At 42.7% G+C, this 25,741-nt stretch overlaps 1 protein-coding gene across 3 annotated transcripts in view; it reads right to left on the reverse strand.

The window, feature by feature from the left end:
• Positions 1–25,741, reverse strand: part of GTPBP10 (GTP binding protein 10) — a 148,481-nt gene that overhangs the window by 120,570 nt on the left and 2,170 nt on the right. For 2 of the 3 annotated variants that reach the window (XM_085631344.1, XM_085631343.1), the window contains exon 2: positions 21,486–21,679. In XM_085631344.1, the coding sequence (XP_085487470.1) occupies positions 21,486–21,679 (194 nt within the window). Of the gene's footprint in view, positions 1–21,485; positions 21,680–22,057; positions 22,251–25,741 lie in introns of all 3 variants that reach the window. The other variant, XM_085631345.1, reaches the window with a different exon arrangement.

A 25,741-nucleotide genomic window follows, 5' to 3' on the forward strand; every position in this document is an offset into this window, starting at 1 on the left:
GAACGACAAAATTATAGGTTTATTAATTTGCTAGACATCGGGGAAAAAGTTCTCGAAAATTATTTTAAATAGATTAAAGGACTGGGCGGAAGAGTTATCGATTGTGCCAGTTGAACAAGGGGGCTTTAAAGAAGGCCATTCCACGGTTGATCACTGCTTTGCCTTGTGGGCAATAGCATGTAAGTCAATAGAACAAAATGGTAAACTATGTTGTTGTTTTGTTGACTTTAGAGCAGCTTTCGACTCAGTTGATCAGAACTCGCTGTGGCAGACCCTTGAAAATAAAAATATCCCCGAAGGTCTATTGGCAGTAATAAAGGAGCTGCATAGTGGTAATTGAGCACAAATAATTAAAGATACAGAAGGGTCATTGACGCCCAAAATAGTAATAAAGAACGGGCTGAGACAGGGATGCGTGTTGGCTCCATTGTTATATGCCTTATTCCTAGCAGATTTACCAGCCGCCCTAGAAATTGAAAGAAGTGCAAGCCCGAGAATGGATGGAAATAAAATGCCCTGCCTACTATACGCAAATGATTTGATAATTCTGGATCAAACCGAAATAGGCCTGCAAAGAAAACTTAATGTTTTTAAAGAATATTGTGAAGGGAAATTTTTAACTGTAAATATGGATAAGACAAAAATGTTCTGTTTTGTGAAAAAAAGATATTACATTTAATTGGTTTTTAGGTGATTTGAAATTGGAAATGGTAAACTAATATCGCTATCTCGGGATGTGGTTCGATAGGTCCTTGAAGTGGTATACTCATTTAGAAGCTCAGAAAGCGAAGGCTTTCACATCGATCTGTGGATTGAAAAAATGTAATAGAGAATACGGGGGATATGTCCCACAGACCATTGCTGAAAGCCTTTAATGCGATGATACCCCCACAAATGCTCTATGGAGCAGAAGTCCTTTGTTTAAATGGTAAAGAGGATTGGGACCGAGAGGAAGGGAAGTGTCTGAAAACATTGCTGTCTCTGCCACTTTCGTCGATGGTCCAAGCCATAAGAACCGAGATAGGTACAATTGCTTGGAGTGTGCAGTCACAAATGTCTCTAATTAGATTTTGGAAACGTTTGGATACAGAGACAAACCAAAAGGTATCCCAATGGTGTAGGAAAGAGATCCAAACTAGTAGTTTGAAATGGGCTAAGAAGTCGAGGAAGGAAATATTATTGGCGTGTGAGAATATAAAAGTGGAAATGGACCTAGATTCCCTGTATGTAGATTTTACAAAAAGTGAGCTCAGAAAATACAGCCAAGAAGGATCTAGACGAGCAGATATGGAATATCTGGCCAAGAAAAAAATCTGTGCAATTTATGAGGGTATCATGGTCAAATGAAAATTGGTTCCCCTACTTGGATATTTTACCAAATCACTGGTATAGACAGGAGATTTTAAGAATGAGAATTGGTATAAATCCATGGCTGGTAAATGAAGAACTAAAAATAAAAATGTTGCTTAAAGATGGTTGTTGTAAGAGCACATTGGGAACTAAAGGTGACAAATTGCACATTCTGTTAGATTGTGTAACAGTATTAGAGCAGCGTAAACGATATCTTCGCCCAATTTTGTTAAAATATGATATACGGCGACGGACACAGGGGGTAGAGCTATTCATAGAAATGCCAAACCTTGAGATTGCGATCGCATTTAGGAAATATTTGAGGGCAATTAAAGTTTCTCAGTGAGAAGTAGGCGTATTTTAAAGATTTTAACTGGTCTTAAAACTTTATATAAAGGTTAAACATTCTCCCTTTTTAGAAATTGAATTGTATAGTATTTTAAAATGTATATAACTTTTATAAAGAGTTGTGCTCCCCATTGCAGAAAGGAACTAGGTGTACTCCATTTTTGATAAATTGTTTATTTTGATATGAGGCTGCCCAAAGTATGTTGTTTTAATTACTGCCGAATTGGGAAAGTATAAATACCGTTTTTAATTGTTTCAATCTATCATGGTTTGTAGAATTGTTTAGAGACCAAGGTCTAAATAAACATTGTTTTGACTGACTGACTGACTCAGACAGAGATTTAATTTATTGGATTATTTTATTCAAGATTCAAAATTCATTGCCACAAGTAACTTCTTCATATGTTCAGTTAACAATTTCACAACTTTTTAAAAAGTGCCAAGCATTTAAGTAGGTTTTCTGGAATGGTTAAATAAGAATGAGCTATAGAGTTACAAAGGTCGTACCACCATTAAGGCAGTAGGATAGTTCTTGGGCTAACAGCGCAGGTCCTATGAAGACAGGGAAAGGATTCAAATTTAAAGTTCATTAAGGGAGAGTCCATTAGCATAAATCAAAGAAAGAAAGGAATAAAAGAAATTGGGAATTTTTCAGCAAGAAGGTTCAGTCCATCAGCTGCCAACTACCGAAAGGTGGTCTAAAGTAAGACAAAGTTCTCAAAAATCAGCATAGCATTCTCTTGCAGGGGGGCAAAGGAAAGTATGGTGTTGTCCCTTCTTTAGGGCTTCTTATATAAAGTTTTTAAGATCATCCCAGTGAGGTGGCATCACAGTACTTTAGAAAGACTATCACATGTCCGTGTTCTCATAGTGCCACCTAGGACACTTGCAACTTCGAGATAGTTTCTCATGCTAGTCATGAGAAACAAAAAACTGAGAGTCCACATAGGCCCAGCAGCAATTGATAAAGATACAAAGTATTTGTCCATAGCAATAGCTGAAATTTAATTCCAACAGCAATATTTCACTATGCACACTGAAGAAACATTCAGGAATGTCAGGAACCCAACATTTCATTTATAGAAAAGGACCTTTTGGATCAAATCAGAGGAAAGGTCAGCACTAGAGAAAAAAGGATTTTGAAAAAAGGCCTTTAAGTTAGCATCCCACATTTAAAAAAAAAAAATGAGCTCTAAGCCAAGATCCAATATAATTAAATTAATTCAATACAAATAAGAATGTATAGAACTTTCACAAATCATTAATATATGAAAATAGCTAATATTAGAAATACCCCACCACAAATTTGTGATATTCATATCAGAGCATGTTTTTGTAAAATCATATTATAAAAATAGTTTTTGTTTTTTCATAAACTATAGAAGTTCTAGTACTACTATGCAAACGTTTCAAGCTTGTACTTCACTTCTACACATTTTTGCACCTACTTTAACTGGTGCACTCCCAGAAGAAAGCATGAAAAACACTAGGCCACTTCACTTATAATAAGTCATCATTATACGTTAATAAGCAACATATACAAATGAAAGTTAATATGCAACTTCGTTCATATGTATTGATATTACTTTATATGTGTGTTTTCTTTGTCTCATGTTTTAAAGCATGCTTTTACAGTGATTCTATTACACTTGCCTGAATTTCATGTGTCATTGTGTCTAATGTGTGAAACGTGTACTTTCAGATTTTTGTGTCTTCTATTAATAATGTGTGATTTTTAAAATCATGCTGCATCACTACCAAGTAGCAGAAAGAAACAAACAAACAATGATGCAAAACAGACTTTCACCAGACAATTTTTAATACTCTCTTGGTGGAGGGAAGTGGTGTCGCAAGCACATTAACTGATGTTTATTTTCAAGTGACTGGGCATGTAGTCAGTCTATGCTCTTAAATTTCTCCAAGTCACTACAGCTCTCCTCACTATAAACATGTTACTTAAAAAGGCTATTTTCATTTGGCAATATACAGTGTTTTTGTCATTCGTTATCGAAACCAAGAAAAAAACAGTGAAACTGGAAGTTTTTGACTGATCTACCAGTTATCCAAGGCAGCTATAGCTACTGCAGAAGAACATTTGTATGTGACAGATTAAATTCAGACTCAGGCAGGTCAGAGAAACGGAATCAGCTGTGACAGCTATCCTGGATGACCTCCAGCTAATTGCCGCAGCAGAAACTATTGATTCCAGAGTTCCCCTGGAGCCTTCAACAGCTCTAAATACAGTTTATCTTCCCATTTAATTTTTCTTCAGGCATAAGTACAGCTCTCAAAGCAATAATGCTGCTGTTCTTGCATTTTATACTGTTTCATAACTTCTCCCTACCATCTTTTTGCTTTTAATCTTTCATCATCGCCTGCGTCCTACAAGGCTCATTCTTAATCTCCACATTCAGCCCTTCGCCATGGTCTCCCATCCAACCAATCAATGACAGATCCTTTTCTGTTTGAAGCAGGATAAGTATAACTATGGTAGCTGGGGACAGGAGAGACATCGGAGATGCAACAGGTTTGGACTCATCACTGGGTGAACTCCCTCTATTCTCTACATCAATACAATACAATACTGTTGCGGGGATTCTGCACATACACAGAACTATGCGCAGGAAAACATGACCTCTGTGTATAGGGGCTGAGCCTTCCTACCCCCTCAGTACCCAAAATCCCAAAACAAACTAGCTTTAGTGTCTCATTTCTTCTCCTACATAATCATGAAGCTACAAATGATTAGGCAACCCAGAACATAACACTCCCGACTCTCTCAGGAATCGCGTTAGCAAGACACACCCTTTCGCTCACTCACTCGTACTTGTCCACAATAAGGATTGACAGAGTCACTGTTACAGTTCAAAATGTTTATTTTAACTATAGTGCTCTAAAATGCAGTATACGAGCCACTACCAGCAGCAAAATGCATAAACCTAAAACAGTTAGCATTGTTGCAATTCCATAGATTATAAAGGGGGATGTCATTGTATACAGACAGTGGATAAAGGACTATAATGCCTAACTACCCTCCACTTGGCTTGAAGAAGTTTTATTATATAAAAGAAGATCTCTTGGCTTTGTCAGCAGACCCAATACCTTAGTGTCTAGATGATATTTCTACATCAAAGGAACAGCATAGCTCTTCTCCCTGGAAAGGTCCCTCTCCAAGAGCGTTTTAAAACAACATGCATCCCCGTAATATCAAAGCATGAGTCTTCAGCTGTAGCAGCTGTTTTAGCATGTTTTGTCTAGGTGCTAGAGACCGACCAGAACAGAACAACAAGGTGCATTGTTTATTGACCTTGCATATTGTGTTCAGACTAAACTCCAAGAGCAGGCAAAGAACGTGGAAAGCAGACGGTTCTCATGTGAAAGGCACAAACAGAGTCTTATAAAATAAAGTCATGTAGTAACATGCGCAAAAGCAGCATCATGGCAGCAGAGCTCATGCTAACTTAGCAATGTCGACAATGACCCTACCAGCCATATAACACCCTCCTTTTGGTAAGGTCGTAGTATATAGACAAAAGCACCAAACAGAGTTCAAAGGGAAGCAGAGTCCAGAAGCGCTATAAAAACCACATTTGAAAAAGTAAAAAAAAATATATATTGTATGGCATTGAAAAGATTGCTGTTCACGAAAAACGTGATTAATATGGAGGTGTAAAATCCATCAAAGAATGTGAACTTAAGAATGCAATTCGTTCCAAAAGGTCATCCCTATTGTTTGTAGCAAAAAGGGATGCCATCCAATCAAGTAGTTCGAAGGAACACACGTGCTCCTCATAATCTGCTGCTTCCAAGAGCATATCCGGGCAACTTGGGTGATATTTGATGAAACTTCATTGCAAGAGGTTCTGCACAGCCGCACAGATATCCCACTTAGCCAACACTCCAAGGGCCGCCACACGTGCCATACGGTCATTCCGGGAACAGGCCTGGTCGTGGATCAGTAATGGACCCACTAACAGATCATAATCCAGATCCACGCAGGACATACTGGAGAGGTATAAATCCAAGGCCCAATAGAAAGGGCACCGCTGGCAGTAGAACACAGGTTGCACGCAAGTGAAGTAGGCAAAGCAAAAAGTTAGTCCATAACTCACGCCAAGCGTTGCTAATGGCAAGCATCCAAAATGTTGTTGCATTCGGTCACGGTACAGTTACAATTGGCTTGATCTGTGCATTACCACATGCTAGGCAGCCAATGCATGACAGGAGCAGAAGAACCAGGACGCCACCCGCCAGTGCTAGGGTTAACGGTAATCCTCCAAAGGCGCTGAAAAAAATGGAATGAATAAAGGCCGGAATTACCAAAAATATCGTCTGAAAAGAAATCACAAGGCCGGATCCCACAAGTTTAAAAAAAAAAAAAAAAATGAGCAAGGCCTTCTGTGTCAGATGCATTAAATATTTGATGTATCTGTTCCCCAAAATGCAGTGGGAGATTCGTGTTCAGAAGTGATTAAATCTCACGTTCTAGCAACCTGCAATTCAAAGCTCTCTCAAGCTGAATTGACAGCCACTTCTTGTTGGAACAATAGCGCTTTGATTTTGCTTAATTTGTTGACATCTGTTTTCAAAGTGGGAATGTAAGGCCAAATAGAACTATCTACATTCCCATGCGGGGGCAGAAAAAGCACATTGCTACTACATGTAACACACTGTGAAACTGTTATTATATAATGCATTCCTGCCTGTAAACCACAGCAGTCTTGGTTATTCAAAATAAGATAACTGCTGTTAGAAAGCAATGCTAGAGCGGGAGTTATTACTGGGACGGGAGTTTCTTTCTGAATCTGCTTGCCACAACAACCATCCAGACGGGTTAACATCAGAGACGTTATAAGTGTCATTTTGAAACAGAGCTTATAATTAGGGCTCCCGGTTTTATGGTATTTATTTCACATTTCCGTCTGTATTTATCCATATTTTTTTTTAAGTCATTTTATCTGTATATATCCGCATTTATTATTGTCGCAAGCAAAAAGACGCTGCAACTCTACAATTTTTGGCTAGGAGTTGGTCCACAATCAGAAATAGAACAGGGTTGTGTTATTTTTCCAACTTAGCACCTATATGGGATTCACCAGGTACTCCCTTATGTCTTAAAGACAGACTGGCAGGTCCAATAAAGGAAGCCGGACTTTTGAACTGGGGAGAGCTGATAGCTGGTGGTTCAATGCTACCTTGGGAGGCTTTGCGGGAGAAAGTCGGGCCAGGTCTATCTTACTTCAAGAATGTACAGCTGACTAGTTGGGCTCAGGCCTTAGAAAGGGAGTCCCCTTGGGAAAGTACAGCAACTTAGAAAATCTATTGGTGACAAGGCCAGGGGGGGGAAAAGGAGGTTGCATGTTGGTATTGGGCGATCTTGGAGGAGATAGACGACGACACAACCCTCCCTGAGGTGTTATGGGGCAGTAACATCGGCGAACAGTGCCAGCAGCTGTGGTCGAACTCATTGAGTTTACTATATAAAATCGTGAAGCCAGCCTGGCTGAGGCGAAACCATCTTTTCACTTTACACCGTGCTTATCTGTCCCCCCCCAAAAGTTAGCCAAATTTCAACATGGAAAAAAATGCAACAAATGTGACCTAGTTGAGGCCTCGGATGTTCATATGTTTAAAGAGTGCCCAGCCATTAGTCGTTTTTGGGAAGAGGTGATAGAAGCATTATCTTCTATGCTAAATATCACTCTTAGTAATACTCTCCCTTTGATTTTCTTTGGGCTTGACGAAAATATCCTAGGGCCTGCTAGATCCTTCCTGTTTTTTGCAATCCTGTTGGCCAGGAGACAGATTTGCAGATTTTGGGTAGACACAGCTCCTCCAACATATATGAGATGGTTATCGTCCCTATATGAAGTTTCTAAAGTAGACCTGGCTAGACCCTGTAGTATAAAAAAAAGAAAATTGCCTTTTGGGACTATTTGATACAGTGGAAGTAGGTCTCCCGGGGGTTTTTTTTTCCCCCGGGTCCTATGATTATGCCAGCTTCCCTGCTCCATGGATCTATAACAAGGGTCTTCGTTCGTTTTTCTGGTCCAAACAGGTTGAAATATGCCTAGATGGAGTTTCTGAAGGTCGTCCTTTTTTGTGTGTTGTTTGCTCCTTCTCCCGCCAATTTGTTTCTTTTGTTTTTTGTGCAATTGTCCATAGCACACTAAAGGGTTTGGTGGGCAGGACAAGATAGCACAAAATGGTGGTTGGTGGATTTCCTTCTTCACACATAAGGGTTTGGCAAATGAGGACAAAAAAAAAAAACAAAAACACACAAAAAAAAGACGCTGCAACTAGTATTTTTCCACATTTACTTAAATAGACCGTGCACACGGTTGTTATAGGTTTAGCTATGTGTGAGAGTCTTTTACAGACATTTGTAAGACAAATGTTGTGTAGGTTTCATGCAACATCCAACAAAAAAACCTTTTCTGTTAGATCAAAACAGGACCTCACATATGAGAATTGGGAGTGGTGTCAGAGTAATAGCTGCCAAGGTTTCAGATTGCTTATGTGTGAAATTTTCAAGGTTTTAGAGTACTTATGAATGCCATTTAACTACTACATATATGACACTAACAGTGATACTTTTGTGAGCAAAATCAACCAATTAAGTACATGGAAACAGATAAACATGAGAAATTACACTCATTTGAGCAAGGACAAGTTTTGACAAGAACTTGAAACAGCTGATCCCACTGCAAAACGATTGTATACCCACAATCTACTCTACTGATCTCACACTTGTGATCATTATTGATTCTTGCAGAGCCACAGACAAATTGCATTTGACAGTGTAAAATTGTCAGATCATGTTTGGCTACGGAACACCTACCTTATCGCACTTTGTTCAGCAATCCAACTCCTTTTCTTATTGTAATCTGAACTTTATTGCATGCTCTGTTCCTAAGCACAAACATCACTGATTCTAGTGCTTGCTCCGTCGTGTAACAGGCCACTTACCAACGGGAAAATCCTGCCTAGGGCTGTAGTGTCTAAGCTGTAATGTGAAACTCACTGCTGACAGCTGCTCTGCTCAGAGCTGCTCACAGACAGTGCTATGCTCGAGTCTGTTGGGCAGTCGATACACTACAGTGCTCTGACATGGGCAGAAAAGGGCAAATGTTCTCAGCAGCAGAAATAATTTAGATTGCAGTGTGCAGCAGCGCTCACCGTAACATGAAACCAGTGCAGTCGAGTACTTCATTTTGCCTAGCAATGTCTTCCTGGGGGGGTCGGCAGCCACAGGACTTGTAAAACAAATACCTGAGCCATAGAGTCTGGAGTTAGTCCACTGAAAGAGACAGCCAGGCTGTGGAGGGATGATTACATTGAAAGGAGCCTGCCCTGACAATGAACGAGTATTTAGATCCTAATATTTATCGGCTGTCATTTAGAAAATAAAAGCGAAGAATTAGAATACATTGCTTTACTTACTTTTATCTGTAATTTAAAGCTGGCGAGCCCGGCATTTCAGTAAAGGCCGCTTGTGGACGCAATCACAATCTAAAAGGATGCAACAGGCACTCATCTGGGCTATGGTGGGCAGGTCAGAGGTCAATGCAAGAGGCTCCTAGGAAATAATTTCCCGAGCCTCCCAAAGATTAATGGCCCAGTAGGTTTTAATGTGGGCAGGCATACAGGACAATAAGGAAGAGAAGCGTGGCGAGACAACCCTGGGCTAGAGCATTATCGAACAATTCTCAGAATCTAAGAATCCAATTTGGTCGTATTATTCCGTTTCTATTTATAAATACAGACGGAAGAAAAATATTTTTCCGTCTGTATTTATATGTAAAAATCCGTTTAAACGGAAAACCGGGAGCCTTACTTATAATACATCGATGGTATAATTTGTGTGTTTATGCCAATTATCATACTCTACCAATTATTGAATGGATGGAAGATTCAGATTCTTGGCGTAGCCAAGCCAAAACAAGTAGTTTGGTGCACTGGGTCATTCAAAAATAATATTTGCGTCGGAATTAGCCAGGCAAGATGCAAAGCTTCAGTTCCTTGAACCTGCCAAGCCTTAGTGCCCCAAACTGATTTCAAATCAATGGTATCGCTCCAGTGATCATACTTGGAAGATAGCCTCAATACTTCCATTACTGAAAAAACACAACCTGGATCCTAGGGACCCTAATAATTTTAGGCCAATCTCTCGCCTTCCACTGCTGGCGAAGGCGATTGAGAAAGTAATGAACTCCCAGCTGATTGCCTTTCTTTATGAGAATCAGCTGTTGGATCCCACTCAATATGGGTTTAGAGAAGGGCATAGTACAGAGTCTGCCCTTATAAAATCAACGGAAGAAATAAGGGAAGCCCTGGATCAGGGAGGCGAGGCTGCACTTATCATGCTGGATCTCTCCGCGGCCTACAACACGGTCCACCATGATCTCCTGATGGATCATTTGTCGGGGTGTGGAGTCCGGGGTGAGACATGGAAGTTACTAAAATACTTTGACAGGACACAAATAGTGTCCCTAGGGAAATTTGACTCCAAACCTTTTTCTCTGCCATGTGGAGTACCAAATGGTTCATCCCTTAGCCCTACTCTTTTTAATGTATATGTGGGGCCCTTGGCCCCCCTGATAAGATCCTTTGGCTTCAGTCTTACCTCATACACAGATGACATACAAATTGTTGCGTCACTGCCACCAGGACAAGAAGTAGGGATCTGCAAGAGGTTTCATGACTGCATGGAAGCAGTTAGAACCTGGATGACAAATAATTGCCTAAAACTAAACTCAGGCAAAACAGAGATCCTCATGTTCGGAAATAAAGCCAATTTCTGGACCCCGGACTGGTGGCCGGCAGAACTTTGGACCCTCCCCAAAACCCACACAATGCTAAAAACCTGGGTGTTATAATGGATGATAGAATGAACTTCGGGGATCAGGTAAATGCCACGGCCTCAGCCACTTTTCACTCCCTTAAATTGATTAAAAAGGTTAAACCATTCCTGCCGGAAGACAGTATAAGAACGGTCATCTCATCCCTCATGTTATCGCGGCTGGACTACTGCAACGGGCTCTATTTGAATATTCAAGAGCGATACCTAAATAAACTGCAGATCCTGCAAAACGCAGCAGCAAGACTTGTGACAGGCACTTCCAAATTTGTATCGGTCGCCAAAGAAATCACTGGCTGCCCATCAGCAAACGGGTGCGTTTCAAATCTTTATGCACAGTTTAAGGCACTACATGGCTTGGGTCCAGAATATTTGAAACAAAAGCTTCAATGGTACACTCCCAAAAGACCTCTGCGCTCACAAGGAGCCAAACCTGTGAGCGTACCACCCACTAAGAAGGCCACGTGGGAGGGAGGAAATGTATCACATGCACGGCCAAGGCCTGGAATGATCTCCCTTGGAATCTGAGGAACTCCACTGATCTCCTTGTCTTCAGGAAAGAACTGAAAACTTGGCTTTTTAACCTCTAGATTCTCCCACTGACAATTTCCCCATAAATCTTGATCTCAGGAGAGTCAGCTATCAGCACCAGGTACCCCTGGGTAACGTTGCGCTTTAAAATTTTAAATAACATAACCCTGTAAGGCCAATTCAGTACTAAATGAATTTGAATATATTAATGTTGTGTGTGTAAGAGCACATTTATATTGAGATGGAAATACCAATTTAAAGTAATAGGATTCTGGATTGGAGGGGTTATAATTAGTGAAATAGGTGAACTTATTTCTAAGTGTTTTAGAACTCCCCTGTAATGGAGTTGGACAATGTTCCCACTGCGTGTAATTGAAAACAGGTCTTAACGTGTTCGGTCTATGAAATGATGGCCATAGTGTTGAGAACAAAATAAGTCAGCATAATTGGCAGAATTTAAATATAAATCTTCAGCATCAAAAGCAGCATAATACTTTAAATCAGAAAACAATAAATGAAAATAATTACCATTGATGCGCAAGAAAAATACTGCCACAAAGCCAATCGACATGAAGAGGAAAATCAGGATAAGTACCAACCAGATGCAGGTCCAGGGTGGGACCAGGTAAGTCTTTTTAGAGACGAAAATACTTGTTTTTGTCAGTGGAAGTGCCAAAGAGGAAGACGAGGAGGAAGAATCATAAGTGAAACTTGTACAGTTCCCAAAATAACCACGTCCCCAAAATAACCGCTTGCGCCCACTTTCATTAACGGTGGTAGCACAGGATCAGCTTGATGTTACAGAGGGCTGTCCAGAACTTCAATGTGGGACTCATCCGCAGGATAAGCATACTCTACTTCTGCATTGGAAGAGGATGAAGGCAGAACAAGCAACAGGTTAATAGTAGTCTCCATCTCACCCTCAAATGACATGGGGGATTAGTCGAAGGGGCTGAAAGCACCAGATTGACAGAAATAGCATTGCACAAAACTGCAGGAGTTACACTATTCAGACTCGGCCAGACGGTGTAGTTTGACATTGTCGACTGGAATGCATCTGTTTTCTTTGTGACCAGGCAAAGGAGATAGTATCACTTTACCAGTACCCTCCAATCCAAGTACTGGGACCAGTGCACAATAAGTGGGACCAAATTATTTTTTGTTCTCCAGCTTTTCTCGTACCAGATATCCAATCTTAGAAAGCCAGCCAGTGACTGGAATCAGCATTGCTGTGTCATTGCAAGAGGGCATATGCTCAGTTGTGTTGTTGTCACAGGTCTTTTGTAGGTCCTGCAACATAGTAGAATGGTTTTCAACTTTAAAGGATGCAGCAGCCGCCACATCTGGAAAATGGTGCCGCTGCCTGTGGTAACCGCTACTGCTGCTTTGTTTTTAAAAACTACTATTTAATTTATGTCACAAATTGTTCTGATGCACTGTTATTTAAAATTGGAAACTCACCGCGCTAAAACCCGCCGTCACACCGGCTCGACTCACTTCCTGGTATAATCGCCACCCGAGCACCAATCAGAGAAGAGGGGGAGGGGCTAAGGCTGACAACGGCTACAAATGCCGGTAGCAGCGCGGGAGCGCAGCGGATGCGCGCCGGCGTGGCGCCAAAGGCAAGCCCGTCTGCGCCCGTCCGCGGCCGACCGGGGCAAGGGGCAAGCTGTTATGCCCAAATTACAACCTACTTCACAACCAAACTGAAATCGCTCCACTCAACCGAACTAGCAGTCAACCGTCTCACCCTTGCTAGCATAGCCAGGAACGGGATAATGGAAAAAAGATCCTCCTTCCCCGAATTTTATCATCATACACACCCGAGTAAATGCACTTAACTCCAGGCTATAAACAAGGTAAAGCCCCTAACGGTTATCTATCTAAACACCAGCACCATGGTCAAACACCTACTAGATAGACACAACCTGTTGGTGACCGAGAAACCAGATATCCTACGGTTAACAGAAACCTGGCTAACACAGGATTCCTCCCCTGACATCCTAGCAGCATTACCAAGCGACTTCTACATCCTCCAAGCTAACTGCTCTCAGGGAAAAATGGGGGGGGGGGGGCAGGGGGTGGCAGCTATAGTCCACCAAGATTTTAAATTCTCAGCACTTACTCCCCTCGACTTACCACAAGTAGACAACCTAGTGATTAAACTCTAATCCGACTCTGCCCCTTTGGTCTGTGTTATACTTTACAGACCACCACAGAGCATGTCACAGTTCCCACAGTCTGCGTGAACAGATGACATCTCATAACAAATCACGCGATAATACTACTGAGCGGTGATTTCAATTACTGGGCCAATGACCCAGCAGGTGGACCTCACTCAGCAGAATTAACAGACTTACTTAAGGGGCTCAACCTCAGTCAGCACATCACCACTGCCACACACATCAAAGGGCATACATTAGACCAGGTCTAGTCTACCAACCGGATTATGACTAATCCAGATGTGACTCCCTGTATCTGCTCCGACCACCATCTCATCAGATTTTCCATAAACAATCTTACCAAACCCAAAATTTCTTTACCTGATCCTGGATCATTAAGGAGTTGGAACACCATCGACAAATGTAAATTCTTAGAAACACTGACCAACACTATCCCAGTCATCCAATCCTCTAATCAATCAGAGTGAGAAAAACCTAATCGGACTGGCTTTTGACAGCCAGTAATAAACATGCCCCACTTAGGAAAGTACAACGACCACGTCAACACGAAGCCCAGATATGGTTTTCCTCTGACTTAAAGAAACTAAAATGTGCTCTGCATCAAGCTGAAAGGAAGTGGAGAAGTAAATACTCACCGGATGACAAAAGCACCTATCTAGCAACCCTTAGAACTTATAAAAAAACTATATTGGCCACAAAGGCCGAATATTTCTCGTCTAAAATCATCACATTTACAAACCGATCAAAAGACATCTTCTCAATAATAAACGAATTATCCAACCCTGACAGAGTAACATTAAAATCCACACCTTCGCAATCTCTATGCGACTCCTTGAACAACTTCTTCATTGACAAATTCAAAGCTATTAAAAGCAAGTATCCCCATATGCCCAAGTCCTACATGTCCAATTAAACCAAAAACCTCACACAGGCTAGAACAGATCCCAGTGATAAGCCAAGAAGTATTCACAGACCTAGTGACCAAAGTCAAATCTGGCTCTCCCAGGGACTGCTGTCCCCCTTGGATCTTAAGGGAAGCCTTTACTGCCTGCCCGAACCAAGTCATGGCCCTTTTAAACAAGTCATTATCCCAGGGTTATGTACCGGACGCCTTTAAAGAGGCGTCTGTTATCCCCCTCCTGAAAAAGCCAGGAGCAGATCCCGGAACTCTAGCCAACTACCGACCTATCTCACTGCTTCCCTACCTGGCTAAACTACTCTAAGCCCATGTAGCCAAAAGCCTATCTGCCTTTTTGGAGCAGTCCGATTACCTGGACACACATCAAACAGGGTTCCGCCCAGCTCACTCCACAGAGTCAGTGATACTGTCAGTCTTGGATACCCTGCGAGAGGAGGCTGACAGAGGCTCCCCACAAGCCCTGGTGCTGCTGGATCTCTCCGCTGCTTTTGACACGGTCGACCATAATATCCTGGTCGACCGCGTCAAGGATGCGGGAATCCAAGGATCAGCCCTTGAAAGGATTAGATCCTTCCTAACAAACCGATTTCAGGCGGTTCGCCTAGGAAATTTCACAACCCCCAAAATCAAAAATACATGCGGTGTTCCCCAGGGCTCCTCACTCTCCCCTCACCTATTCAATTTATACCTTCTCCCTCTGATCCATGCCCTGAAAGAAAGGAAAATCCAAACCTTCAATTACGCAGATGACTTCCAACTAGTGTTCCCTATTAATAACTCCCCTGCCACTGTTCACGATTTCCAGACGACAGCAATCACCTGAAGTTAAATCCGGACAAAACGGAAGTGATCCTTACAGGAGGCTCACTGAACCCCTGGAGCTCCCACTTCTGGTCTAAAGAACTGGGACAGACTCCCATTCCTTCCACATCTGCCAAAACCCTGGGAGTCATAATTAACAATGACCTTACCATGAAAACTCAAATAGGATCTGTGATCTCAACATTTTTCTTTCAACTAAGGAAAATAAAGAAAATCAGTAGATTCCTTACACATGAAGCAAAAGTACAGGCAGTACTCGCTATGGTGATATCCCACATCGATTACGCCAACTCACTATACTTTGGCATCCCGGCCTATCTCACCCATCGTCTTCAAATGGTTCAGAACCAGGCGGCCAGACGGATTTTTCAGGAAAACAGGCGCCAACATATTACCCCTCTTTTGAAGAAGTTACATTGGCTCCCAATAACCCAGAGATGCGCCTTCAAGGTGGGATGCATTATCTTTAAATACCTGAATAGCAAAAACCCCAAATTCATCAACAGCTTTATCGACAGGTACACTCCAACACGCACCCTGCGATCCGCTTATATGCATCTCCTGACCATACCTCCCTTTAGACTGAAACGCGTTGGTGGGACAAGGTTCTCCACACTAGGACCCAAATACTGGAACTACCTCTTGAGATCAGATCTTGCACAGATCTCATGACTTTGCGCAAACTCCTAAAAACATGGTTATTTAGACAGGCATACTAGTAACATCTCAGTACAACACCGTCAGAGTAGCGCCAAGAAACCAATTTGGTGTACGTGCGCACTACAAATAGAGTTTAACATAACGTCTAGACCATCAAGGTCTGGCACAAACATTATAATGCCAAAGAGCATTTTGAATGGGGTCTGCCCACCCAAACATCTTCTAGGGAAATTATAGAGTGCACGTTGGACTCCATACAAATGGGCCATCCAGTTCCTGCCTATACCTAAGAATGTAGCTGTCAAAGAATGCTTTAAGTCATGGTTCATTCGCTCCACTATAGAATTGTCCTTTGGCCTGTACAGAGATGAAAACTGCACCAGAACCCCCATTGACTTATTTGCGTCCTTGTACGCCTTAGAGGATAACATTGGACTTTAGTCAGAATGGAAGGTGCCACAGGCAAACATCCCGACAAAGACACGGAAACCTCTAATGACATTTCGAGCATCAGCACTGCGTTGTGGCCAAACCCATAGGAATCTAGTGCAAAAATCCACTGCAACATGCAGTATCAGAAGTCAATGAACTGCAGTGATCAAGATATGCACAGCCAAAGGGCTGATTTGAAATATATAACTGTGTTTGGGGTGGTCATGAAACCGTAGATGGTTTGATTTGTTGACCAATGTCATAAGAAAGCACATAATTACGGGTTTATATAAACCACGCCACCAATAACTTTGCTGTAAAATAGAAACAGCCGCAGACACCCCGGCATGTGCAGAAGCCATGCCCTCGTGTGCGGCTGTGATCAAAGCAAACCTGTGGTCCATGTTGGGAATCAGCCGATCCCCAACTGACGGAATTGTAGCATAAGGAACTTGTTCGGGAGATAAATAAGGATACTTTGAAGGAAAGCCCTGCAGATAAGCAGTTCCTTCCTTCGTAGCAGCTATAGCTGCCAGAATTTCATTATCTATCTTAGTCATGGATCTTGTTACTGCTACTACGGATCACGTGGCAACTGTAGATTTGGCTGCCTCGTCAGCCAAAGAATTATCAACAGCATATGCTCCCACAGGGGGATGGCCAAGAGTATTTATAACCTGTGTGAGTGGCAGATTTTCTTTAAGCTGTGCCACTCGTACCCAAAGAATTTTATGCTTTATGGCGCTGCCCTTAGAGTCCCGATAATCATTTTGAGACCACAAGAATAAGTGGTCACTAAAAGACTGGACACAGTAGAAAGAATTGTACACATTAAGAGTATTCTAATCCGGAACAAACTCGAGAGCTAGAACAAGAGCACGCAGCTCCGCCAATTGTGCCGTACAGTCCCCAAGCACATGGGTATGCACAATGGAAGACTTAAATTCACCATTTACAATTGAACCAGCCACAATAGCGCAAGCTGCTGATTAAGCATGTTTGGACCCGATGGCCGGTTGAGCCGAGCCATCAATATAAATGATACATTTGTACTCATCCAAAGGAAGCAATGACAACGGCGGAGGATGAACATGTTCATACTGTAAAGATCCTGTACATAAAGAGTAGGATCAAAGATAAACATGACATCAGCCGATGTCAAAGAAGTAGCCCATTGTATCCAACGGGGATGTAAAGCTTTAGAGTTCGGTACACTCACCTTAGTCACTGCTTCTAAAGCATGGATAAGCAAAACCATAAGAATACGTTTCCCCTGCGCCAGCGAGCGTTCTTTCAGGAGCACCATTTGGATCGCAGTCAAAATCTTTACAACATTCGAAAATCGCATTTCCACTGAATTGTACAAATGTGATTTGTATGCAATAGGCACTGTGTCGCCTTCGTTGAACGTCAAGTAAGTGAAACCCACCGTCCCCGGTACTATACATATTACCAGGTTCGTGGAATTATATGTGTCAACAAGTAGTTAGTCGCAAGTAGATCTGACTGCAAAGATGTAGAATAGAGGTATGTTCTGGAAGCCAGCAGGCAGAAGAATATGTAGGTTGTATCAATGCATATAGTGGTTTGATTCGCTGGGCATAATATGGGATGTATGTCCTCCCGAAATTTAAAAATCCCACCAAAGACTGAAGCTTCTTCAGTGTAGACAGAGGTTGCAATTGTGCACATTTCTCCAGAAAGTGGGGGGCTAACCCCCTACATTCATTATTGAGCTCACAGCCCAAGAAGAGCACCGCGTAACAAGCGATGTGTCATTTAACAAGCTTGAATTTGTATCCATAGTCGGCAAACAATAGAATGATGCGGTCGACTCAGACTAGATGCGGAGGAGTTTGTTGTCCGTCAGATAAATATCATCCACATACAAGAACGCATCTGGATCTATGCTGTGCAACAAAGACACAACACGTGCAGCAAATGCCCCGGGCTGTTCTTATACCTCATAGGCGAGCGAGTACATTTTTTCTAATTTCCGACGGCGGTAAATGCTGTCAAGTCATGGCTCTCAGGAGTCATGGTATGACTGTAGAAACCATTGGATATATCCAGGGTTGTTTTGTATTTTTTACGAATAAGGCTGTTTACTAGCACAGAGCTGTGTGTGTTCTGTTTCGCAAATGTACGACAATGACTATTCAAATTGCGATAATCGAATACAATGCGATATGAACCGTCCAGTTTCGATACCGGGAAAAGAGGATTATTCATTGGTGATACACAGGATTAAATTACTCCTTGATATTCCAACTGAGTCAGAATCTCACAAACGGGAGCCTTAGTCTCACGTCTGATCAGATATTGCAGCTGTGGAATAGACCGTAAGGGTATCTCATGTGCCGGTGAATCTCTATCCTAGCCCACCTGATTACGGTACACCGCTGGGGCAGGGCCAATGCCCACTCTGATGCGTAAGCCTGTTTAGCTTCCTCAGGGACATAACGTGAAAAACTCAGAGCTATAACGTCCTCCCCTCGAGAAGCAGCCAGAATGAATGGTGGAGGCCAATCAGCCTCTGCCAACAAAATGTTGTATGAAGAGGTGAGATTTTCCCAGAAAACCGCTTTAATTGAAAGCTGTACATCACCTTCAATTTGCAAGACTATTTCATAGAGTCTATCAGGGGATGCAACTCGAGTATCTGCAGATTCTACTGTAATAAATGTAACAGTTGCTCTCGCCTCCAGACAGAGAAGCCGTGCCACCCGCACTATGGTAACCTCCGCTGCGCTGTCGAGCAGTCACCACCCATGTCCAGTCCAGGAGCAGCGTTCTCACCGGCTGAGGCATACTTGGCTATTAAAGCAGCAACTTTCTTCTTTTTATATGGGTGTCAAAAACAAGGCAGTCCCTCAAGGTTGATCCAGTCCCTGTTGCGTGGTCGGACCTTCCCCACCACCGACTTGAGAGCCCGATGTGTCCTGTAAAGAACAAGGAGAGCACTGATCAGGGACTTGAAATCTATCAACAGTCTTAATTTTCGCACTGTCGGGCAAATCATAAGTACGCACAGAAGAATCAGGTGTCGGTGAACCAACATGCGAACCTTGCTTCTGTTGTTGCTGCCCCTGTTTTTTATATCTCCAGTTTTTTTTAGGAAAGAACGGGCGGCCATCCTTATCAGTCTGGGCTTTTTGTTGAGTTTGAGATTGAGTATGAACAAAAGGCTTAATTCCCAGTCTATTGCGCCCTAAGGTTTTATAAGCTTTAGCAATAATCTTTGGCAATTTGTCAAGAACAGCCTCCAAGCGCTGTGCCACTTCTAAGCTTACAGCTTCACCCTTCACATTAGCAAGGATCATATCGCAAACTATATCAAACACTCCCACCAGTCTTATTCCCAACTCCAGGGCCGCTTCGTCCCCATGTTCATTCTGAACACGTTTTATAACGACAGGGAGAATGGTCATAGAGGGAGTGCCAAACCACATTGAATATGCCGCTGCAAACACTCTACCCCAAGTTATACAATCAGCTAACTCGGGAACAAGGCCTTTAGGTAAGCTCATGGTCATAATCTTGTGCTTCTCCACAGGTGTGGTATTTGGAAAAACAGCTTTGAGTTGTCCACATTTTTCAGCAAGCCAATAAGGAAGCTTGCCCTTATTTTGCTGTGGCTAGCCCATCACTGAATTAATCATGACAGGACTGATAACTACACCACCAGGTCCCGGTTGTTGTGCAGCAACTCCAGGTGGTCCCACCTGCATGTTGCGTGACATGAACTATCTAACAGCCCTATGTACACGTATTAACAAAGTATGTAATACGCGTAGCTCTGCGTCTATAGCATTAAGATAATTTGGGTGTGGGGTATACCTAGCCAAAACGGGCCACGGGCCCCATCAATCGATAATGGGCCTAAACGGACCGCTGTCATAGGGTGAGGAAGGGCACCATTAAACCATATAGTGTGTTGCCAAGCTGTTAACAGATCTTCAAGAGATTGATATGGTCGATAATCCCGCAGTAACGCGGTGGAAGTATACTCGTGAAAGAAGTTATCTGTGCCATCCACTGCCGGAAAGGTAAACCAAATGGTGAAATTGTTTATCCTTTTCACTGTTCTTATACTGCTAATCATTTTTCTCTGCTCTGTCTATTAATCACTGCAGTGCATATATTCTATACAAGAATCAAAATGGTTCAATAAATATTGAAAACGCCCATTGTGTATTTCTTGTATCGCTCTCTGAGTGAGCACAGTGACCGAGCAAAAAGGTTCTAGATATATTATCACAATTCCTTAGGGAGTCAGGTTTGTCATGTTCTGAGGTTGCCCAAACCATTTGTTACCTTGCCAGATTTAGGGGTACTTATGGTGGCACTATGAGCTAGCAGGTCTATAGGACAACGTATCCTGAGTGGGTTCGTGGAATTAGCCCGGCACTATCCCAACATTTATGTTGTACCACAAATGAACAGTTCTTAATAAGAAAATGGACACCGTACGACAACAGAGTGGGGAGGAAGAAAGTGTGAGGAATTTCCTGGCATGTAGCAAAAAGGGAAGGATCAGTCATGCTTTAATCACACTATCTTTGTTTCTATGCAGTCTAGCAATCTAGAGGGTTGATTTAAGTGGGTGATAGTAAAAAAAAAAACTCCGATTTCTGGAGGAAGAATCCACCAATTTGTTTTTTTCCACAATAGCAATATTCTGATGAAGGAACTACCACCAGTGGACTCTGTATCAGTTTATCTATGGACGGTCTGTGGTGCCAGAGCAATGATGTTGAGCCTTCCTGCTCAGGGCTGTCCCTGTGCTTTGTATCATTGTTTGACTCTTGAAAAACAAAGCTGCATTAAGAAAATCTCATAGTTTGTTAATGCATTCGCCTCCCGATTGTGATCCACAGGACAAGTGATATACCCAACACTGTCACTCCAGGCTGATTTTCAAAAACCAGAAGAGTCCCACGAAATGTGAAAAAGCTAGAGAGGGGGCAACAAGAAGGGTTGTGATTTTTTTTAAGTGTTACAGTCGTAGAGTAGGCTAATACCAGGCAGACGTGCCTTAATCCATAGAAGATTTAAGTAACATTTTTATAAACTTACACATAACTGAATTTCCTGGTAGTAGGTCCTTACATTTTCAGAATATGGATCCTATCCACCACTCAAATCACTTTCATATTTCACTATACTAATTCAACACTACTCCTTCTTGGGTTCCGGAGTAGCGTGCTACTTGCCAAAAAAGCGCTTTGACGCCTCGTCAGGGTTAGTAAGGGCTATATAAATGCAATTACAATACTCTTAATAATTAATCTTCATTAGAGGTGGATTTGCAAAGCCCTTTAAACACAAATAAAGAACACAAAACAGTATTTATGAAGTAGAATAAACAATAACATACCTACTATTTCCACCAACTCCTGCAGCAAAACGTTTGTGTGGACAGCTATCTTTTATTTTCTTCAAGGTAATGTCCCCTTTAGCAACAATCCACACATCGCCTCCTTTTCCTCCTTCACCACCTAATCGTGGCAGTCCCATTCCACCAGTTCCACCTTTTGCATACACCCTTAGATTGTCTACGAAGTTCCCATACTGAAAGAAAAAAGAATCAGATTTAACTCTAATGAAAAATCATTAGTCTTACCTATGTCACTTCGGGTATATAAATTACATGAGTTGTGATTTAAACAATAGTTTTACGCATGTGACATTTTCCTGCTTGCAGTCTGAAGCAACTTTCAGGTGGTGTTCACATACTCAAGAATGTAAGTGATCACATCATCATATAGTTCGAAGTTCTACATGTAAATATAACGAAGGCACGTTTGTTCTCCAAACATGGTTTCCGAAGCCCATCACTGCATGTTTAAGCATATACAAAGGCAAACTGTGATTCTAACATTTAATTCCAGCATTATAGTACATGACTTCCTAAATTAATGCAGGATTTGATTTAACAACAGAGCTTACCCATAATATGCATCAAGATCTCTCATCACAAGAAAATGGCTTCTGGATAACAAAAGCTCAGGTTCCCAGATTAAGACATGCCCAACCTATATTTATTCTGGCCTTTAAAGGGATGGCAGGTCATGCCATGGCTATTAAGGCAACAGCAGCAACCAAATACATTAGGATGTAGTTCGATCGGACCGTTTCAAACCTGGAATAAACATGAAAGAAAAAAATCTTCAAATAATATCCGCATTACAGAATGTAACTGAGACCCTATTCCACACATGTACAACAATTCAATGCAGAGCCCTTCAAGTTACAGGCCACTGAGCCTCTGTTTCACCCCATTTCTCATCGCTGAAAGAAAGATGCTAACATGCTCTTACACGACTTTGCCACTCACCTAAAATTACAACAACTTGCAGCAGGACAAACAGGCAAAAGTAGATCAGGTTTTGCCATGATGCATCTGGCTGAAATAGCAAGACAGTCACAGACTGTCTTAAGGTATTTGGGACAAGATGTGTTAGCATTTTCATTGTCACAAATGCTCCAATTCTATGTTTGCAATCGTAGAAATTGTTTTTCAGACCTACTAATCCCATTTCAGGAGTCGTAAAGATTTTTCCGACTTATCTGGACGGGGCGTGTTACAGGCCTCCCTTCTGAATATCATATCTATAAGCTATGTATCAATGTTTTGCAACTGAAATCTGGTCACAAGACATTGTAACGTTACCAAGACATCAAAGGAGGACGAATTAAAAAAAAAGTGTGTTAGGGAATAGATAGAGGTCCAAAGGACCACTACCAACTGTCAAACAAACACAAATCTTTCCGTTTTAAAGGAAGCAGCAGAGATTCATGGGCCTTGTCAATTTTTATCAAAACGTTAATTAGAACGTTAGGTGCAATTATCCATCCCACTGTACAGGGCCAAATAAGGGGCGAAAATACAATGTGGTCCAGAGAAGGAATAACCTATTCTCAACTAATAAGAACTCTTACCTCATCTCCTGAGCTAAAACAACCCAAAGATCTGCTCCCCTTTTTGGGTCAATCAAACAGGAAATTGTAAGCGTGCTACTCACCAGTGAGGGTCTCAAGGCTCTGGGGGAAGGTTGGGTAGCAGATCCGCTTAACCAAAGAGCCAGGTCTTGAGGGTCTTCCTGAAGGTGTTCAAGGAAGCAGCACGTCTGATGTCTGCCGGAAGCTCGTTCCACGTCTTTCCTGCAATGTGGGAGAAGGATCTTCTGCCTCCTCTGGCTCTGTGGATGCGCTGGGTTTCAGCCAGTGCAAGGTTGGCAGATCAGAGGTTTCTTTTGGGTACGTGGAAGTTGATCCTGTCGTTGAGGTATTTGGGTCCTTTGTTGAGTAAGCATTTGTAGGCGTGAGTGAAGATTTTGAAGGTCTCTTATCTCCACGGGGAGCCAGTGGAGTCCCCGTAGGTGTTAGCTGATGTATTTGTGTCGTGGGATGCCAAGGACGAGTCTGGCAGCGGTGTTCTGTATTGTCTGGAATTTGTGGAGTAGGGACCTGTTGATGCCGGCGTAGAGAGCGTTTCCATAGTCCAGTCTGCTGGTGATGAGTGCGTGGGCGACTGTCTTCCTCGATTGCGGGGGGATCCATTTGAAGGTCATGCGGAGTGTGTTGAAGCAGCTGGGGGTGACAGCATTGATCTGTCGGTTAATGGTGAGCGATGCGTCGAGTACGATGCCGAGGTTCTTGGTGTGGTCTGAGGGGGTAGGTGGGCTTCCGAGGGCAGACGACCACCAGGTGCTGTCCCAAGCCGATGGGGTGGTTCCGAGGACTTCTGTCTTCTCTGCGTTGAGTTTCAGGCAGCGGTTGGTCATCCACACTGTGACGTCTTGCATTCCTTTCTGGAAGTTGAGTTTGGCGGTTGAGTTTCACCTGATAGACGCTTATTTGGCGGTACCAATTTTCCCTCCACATCAGAGATTCCTACAATGCATTTACCGCCATGCCCTTCGGGCTATCGTCCGCCCCTTGGTGTTTTGCCAAATTGCTCAGAGCGGTAGTGCACTACCTGTGAGAGGAAGGGGTGAGACTTATCATTTATCTGGACGACGTTCATTTTATGGCGCAGAGTGTAGAAACAGTCTTACTACATTTAAATTGGACGACAACCCCTAAAAGATTTGGGGTTGGTCATCAATTCGGACAAATCCATCCTGATCCCAGCCCAACCAATGGAGTTCCTGGGGTTTCAGGTAGATTCAATACGGACACAGTGGTTGCTCGCACTGGAAAGAGGATTTCAATCAAGGAAGAGTTGAGGAGAGCGCTTGCCTCTCCGACTATATCCTTGAGTATCCTAGCACGATTGATAGGTATGTTGGCTTCCTCTATTCAGGCAATTTTTCGGGGACCTCTCCACTACCGGGCACTTCAACGACTGAATATATTGCACTTACGCAAGGGCCTGAGCTATGCGGAGCAGATTCTGCTATCCACGGAAGCCAGGACAGAGATATCCTGGTGGTTGGAACACATGGACACGTGGAACGGCAAGGCCATTTTTGCATCAGTCCCAGAGGTAGTAATAGAGTCAGATGCCAGCCGTTGGGGCTGGGGAGCCCGGTGGGGTTCAGTGGAGACGGGGAGAAGGTGGTCCCCGGAGGAATTGAGTTTACACATAAATTGCCTAGAACTGTTAGCAGGGTCATTTACTATACGGAACCTTTCTCCACAAAAAGAAAGTTGTTGTATCCTGCTGCAGAATGACAATTTCTCGGCAGTGAGATACATCAACCATTTGGGGGCACGAGTTACTGGTGAAAATAGCCAAGGACTTCTGGCATTACTGCCTGCAACACCACATCTCAGTGAAAGCAGGGTATATACCAGGCAGCTCCAACATGGTAGCAGACTGGAACTCACATTTTCTCCAGGATTCCAGCGATTGGAGACTGCATCCTAGAGTGTTACGGCAATTGAATCATAAGTGGGGTCCATGCGAAATAGATCTTTTTACATCCAGGCTGAATACCTAACTTCCCCAGTTTTACAGTTGGCGTCTGGATCCTCAAGCGATCAACTCGGATGCAGAATGCAGAGTTAATAATGATTTCTCCTTGTTGGACGGCACAGGCATGGTACCCGGTGGCGTTCTCGTTGACATCGGCTCCTCCAGTAAGACAGCTCTCGTTCCAAGAGATACCACTGGACCCAATGGGGTAATCTCACACATTGATAATGCAGGGTCAGTTATCCCTCATGGCTTGGAGACTTATAGGAGATGCTGGCCAATGCCAGGAGTTTCACAGGAAGCAAGGATTTTCCTGTCACAATCTTGGGCCCCATCTACACACAAACTATACGAATCAGCTTGGCGTAGATGGGTTAGTTGAAGTTCTGAATGACAGAGAGATCCCTTGGGATCAGGAATACACAAGATTGTTAACTTATCTGAAATGGCTAATCAAGGAATGGCTTATCGGATGGTGAATAATTTCTGTTCTGCGATTTCGGCCGGACATCCCCATATGGATGGCAAACCAGTGGGAGAATACCCATTAGCATGCAAGGTAGTGAGAGGGATTAGATTGGTGAAACCACCCAATTCCAGGTATTCCACTCTGTGGGATGTAGATGTGGTGCTTCGCTTTATTACAAATTGGCCAGCGAATGAGGGTCTTTCCCGCAAACAATTATCAGCGAAGCTTACTCTATTACTAT

Source organism: Triturus cristatus, chromosome 10 (assembly GCF_964204655.1).
Source record: "Triturus cristatus chromosome 10, aTriCri1.1, whole genome shotgun sequence".
Taxonomy (NCBI): domain Eukaryota; kingdom Metazoa; phylum Chordata; class Amphibia; order Caudata; family Salamandridae; genus Triturus; species Triturus cristatus.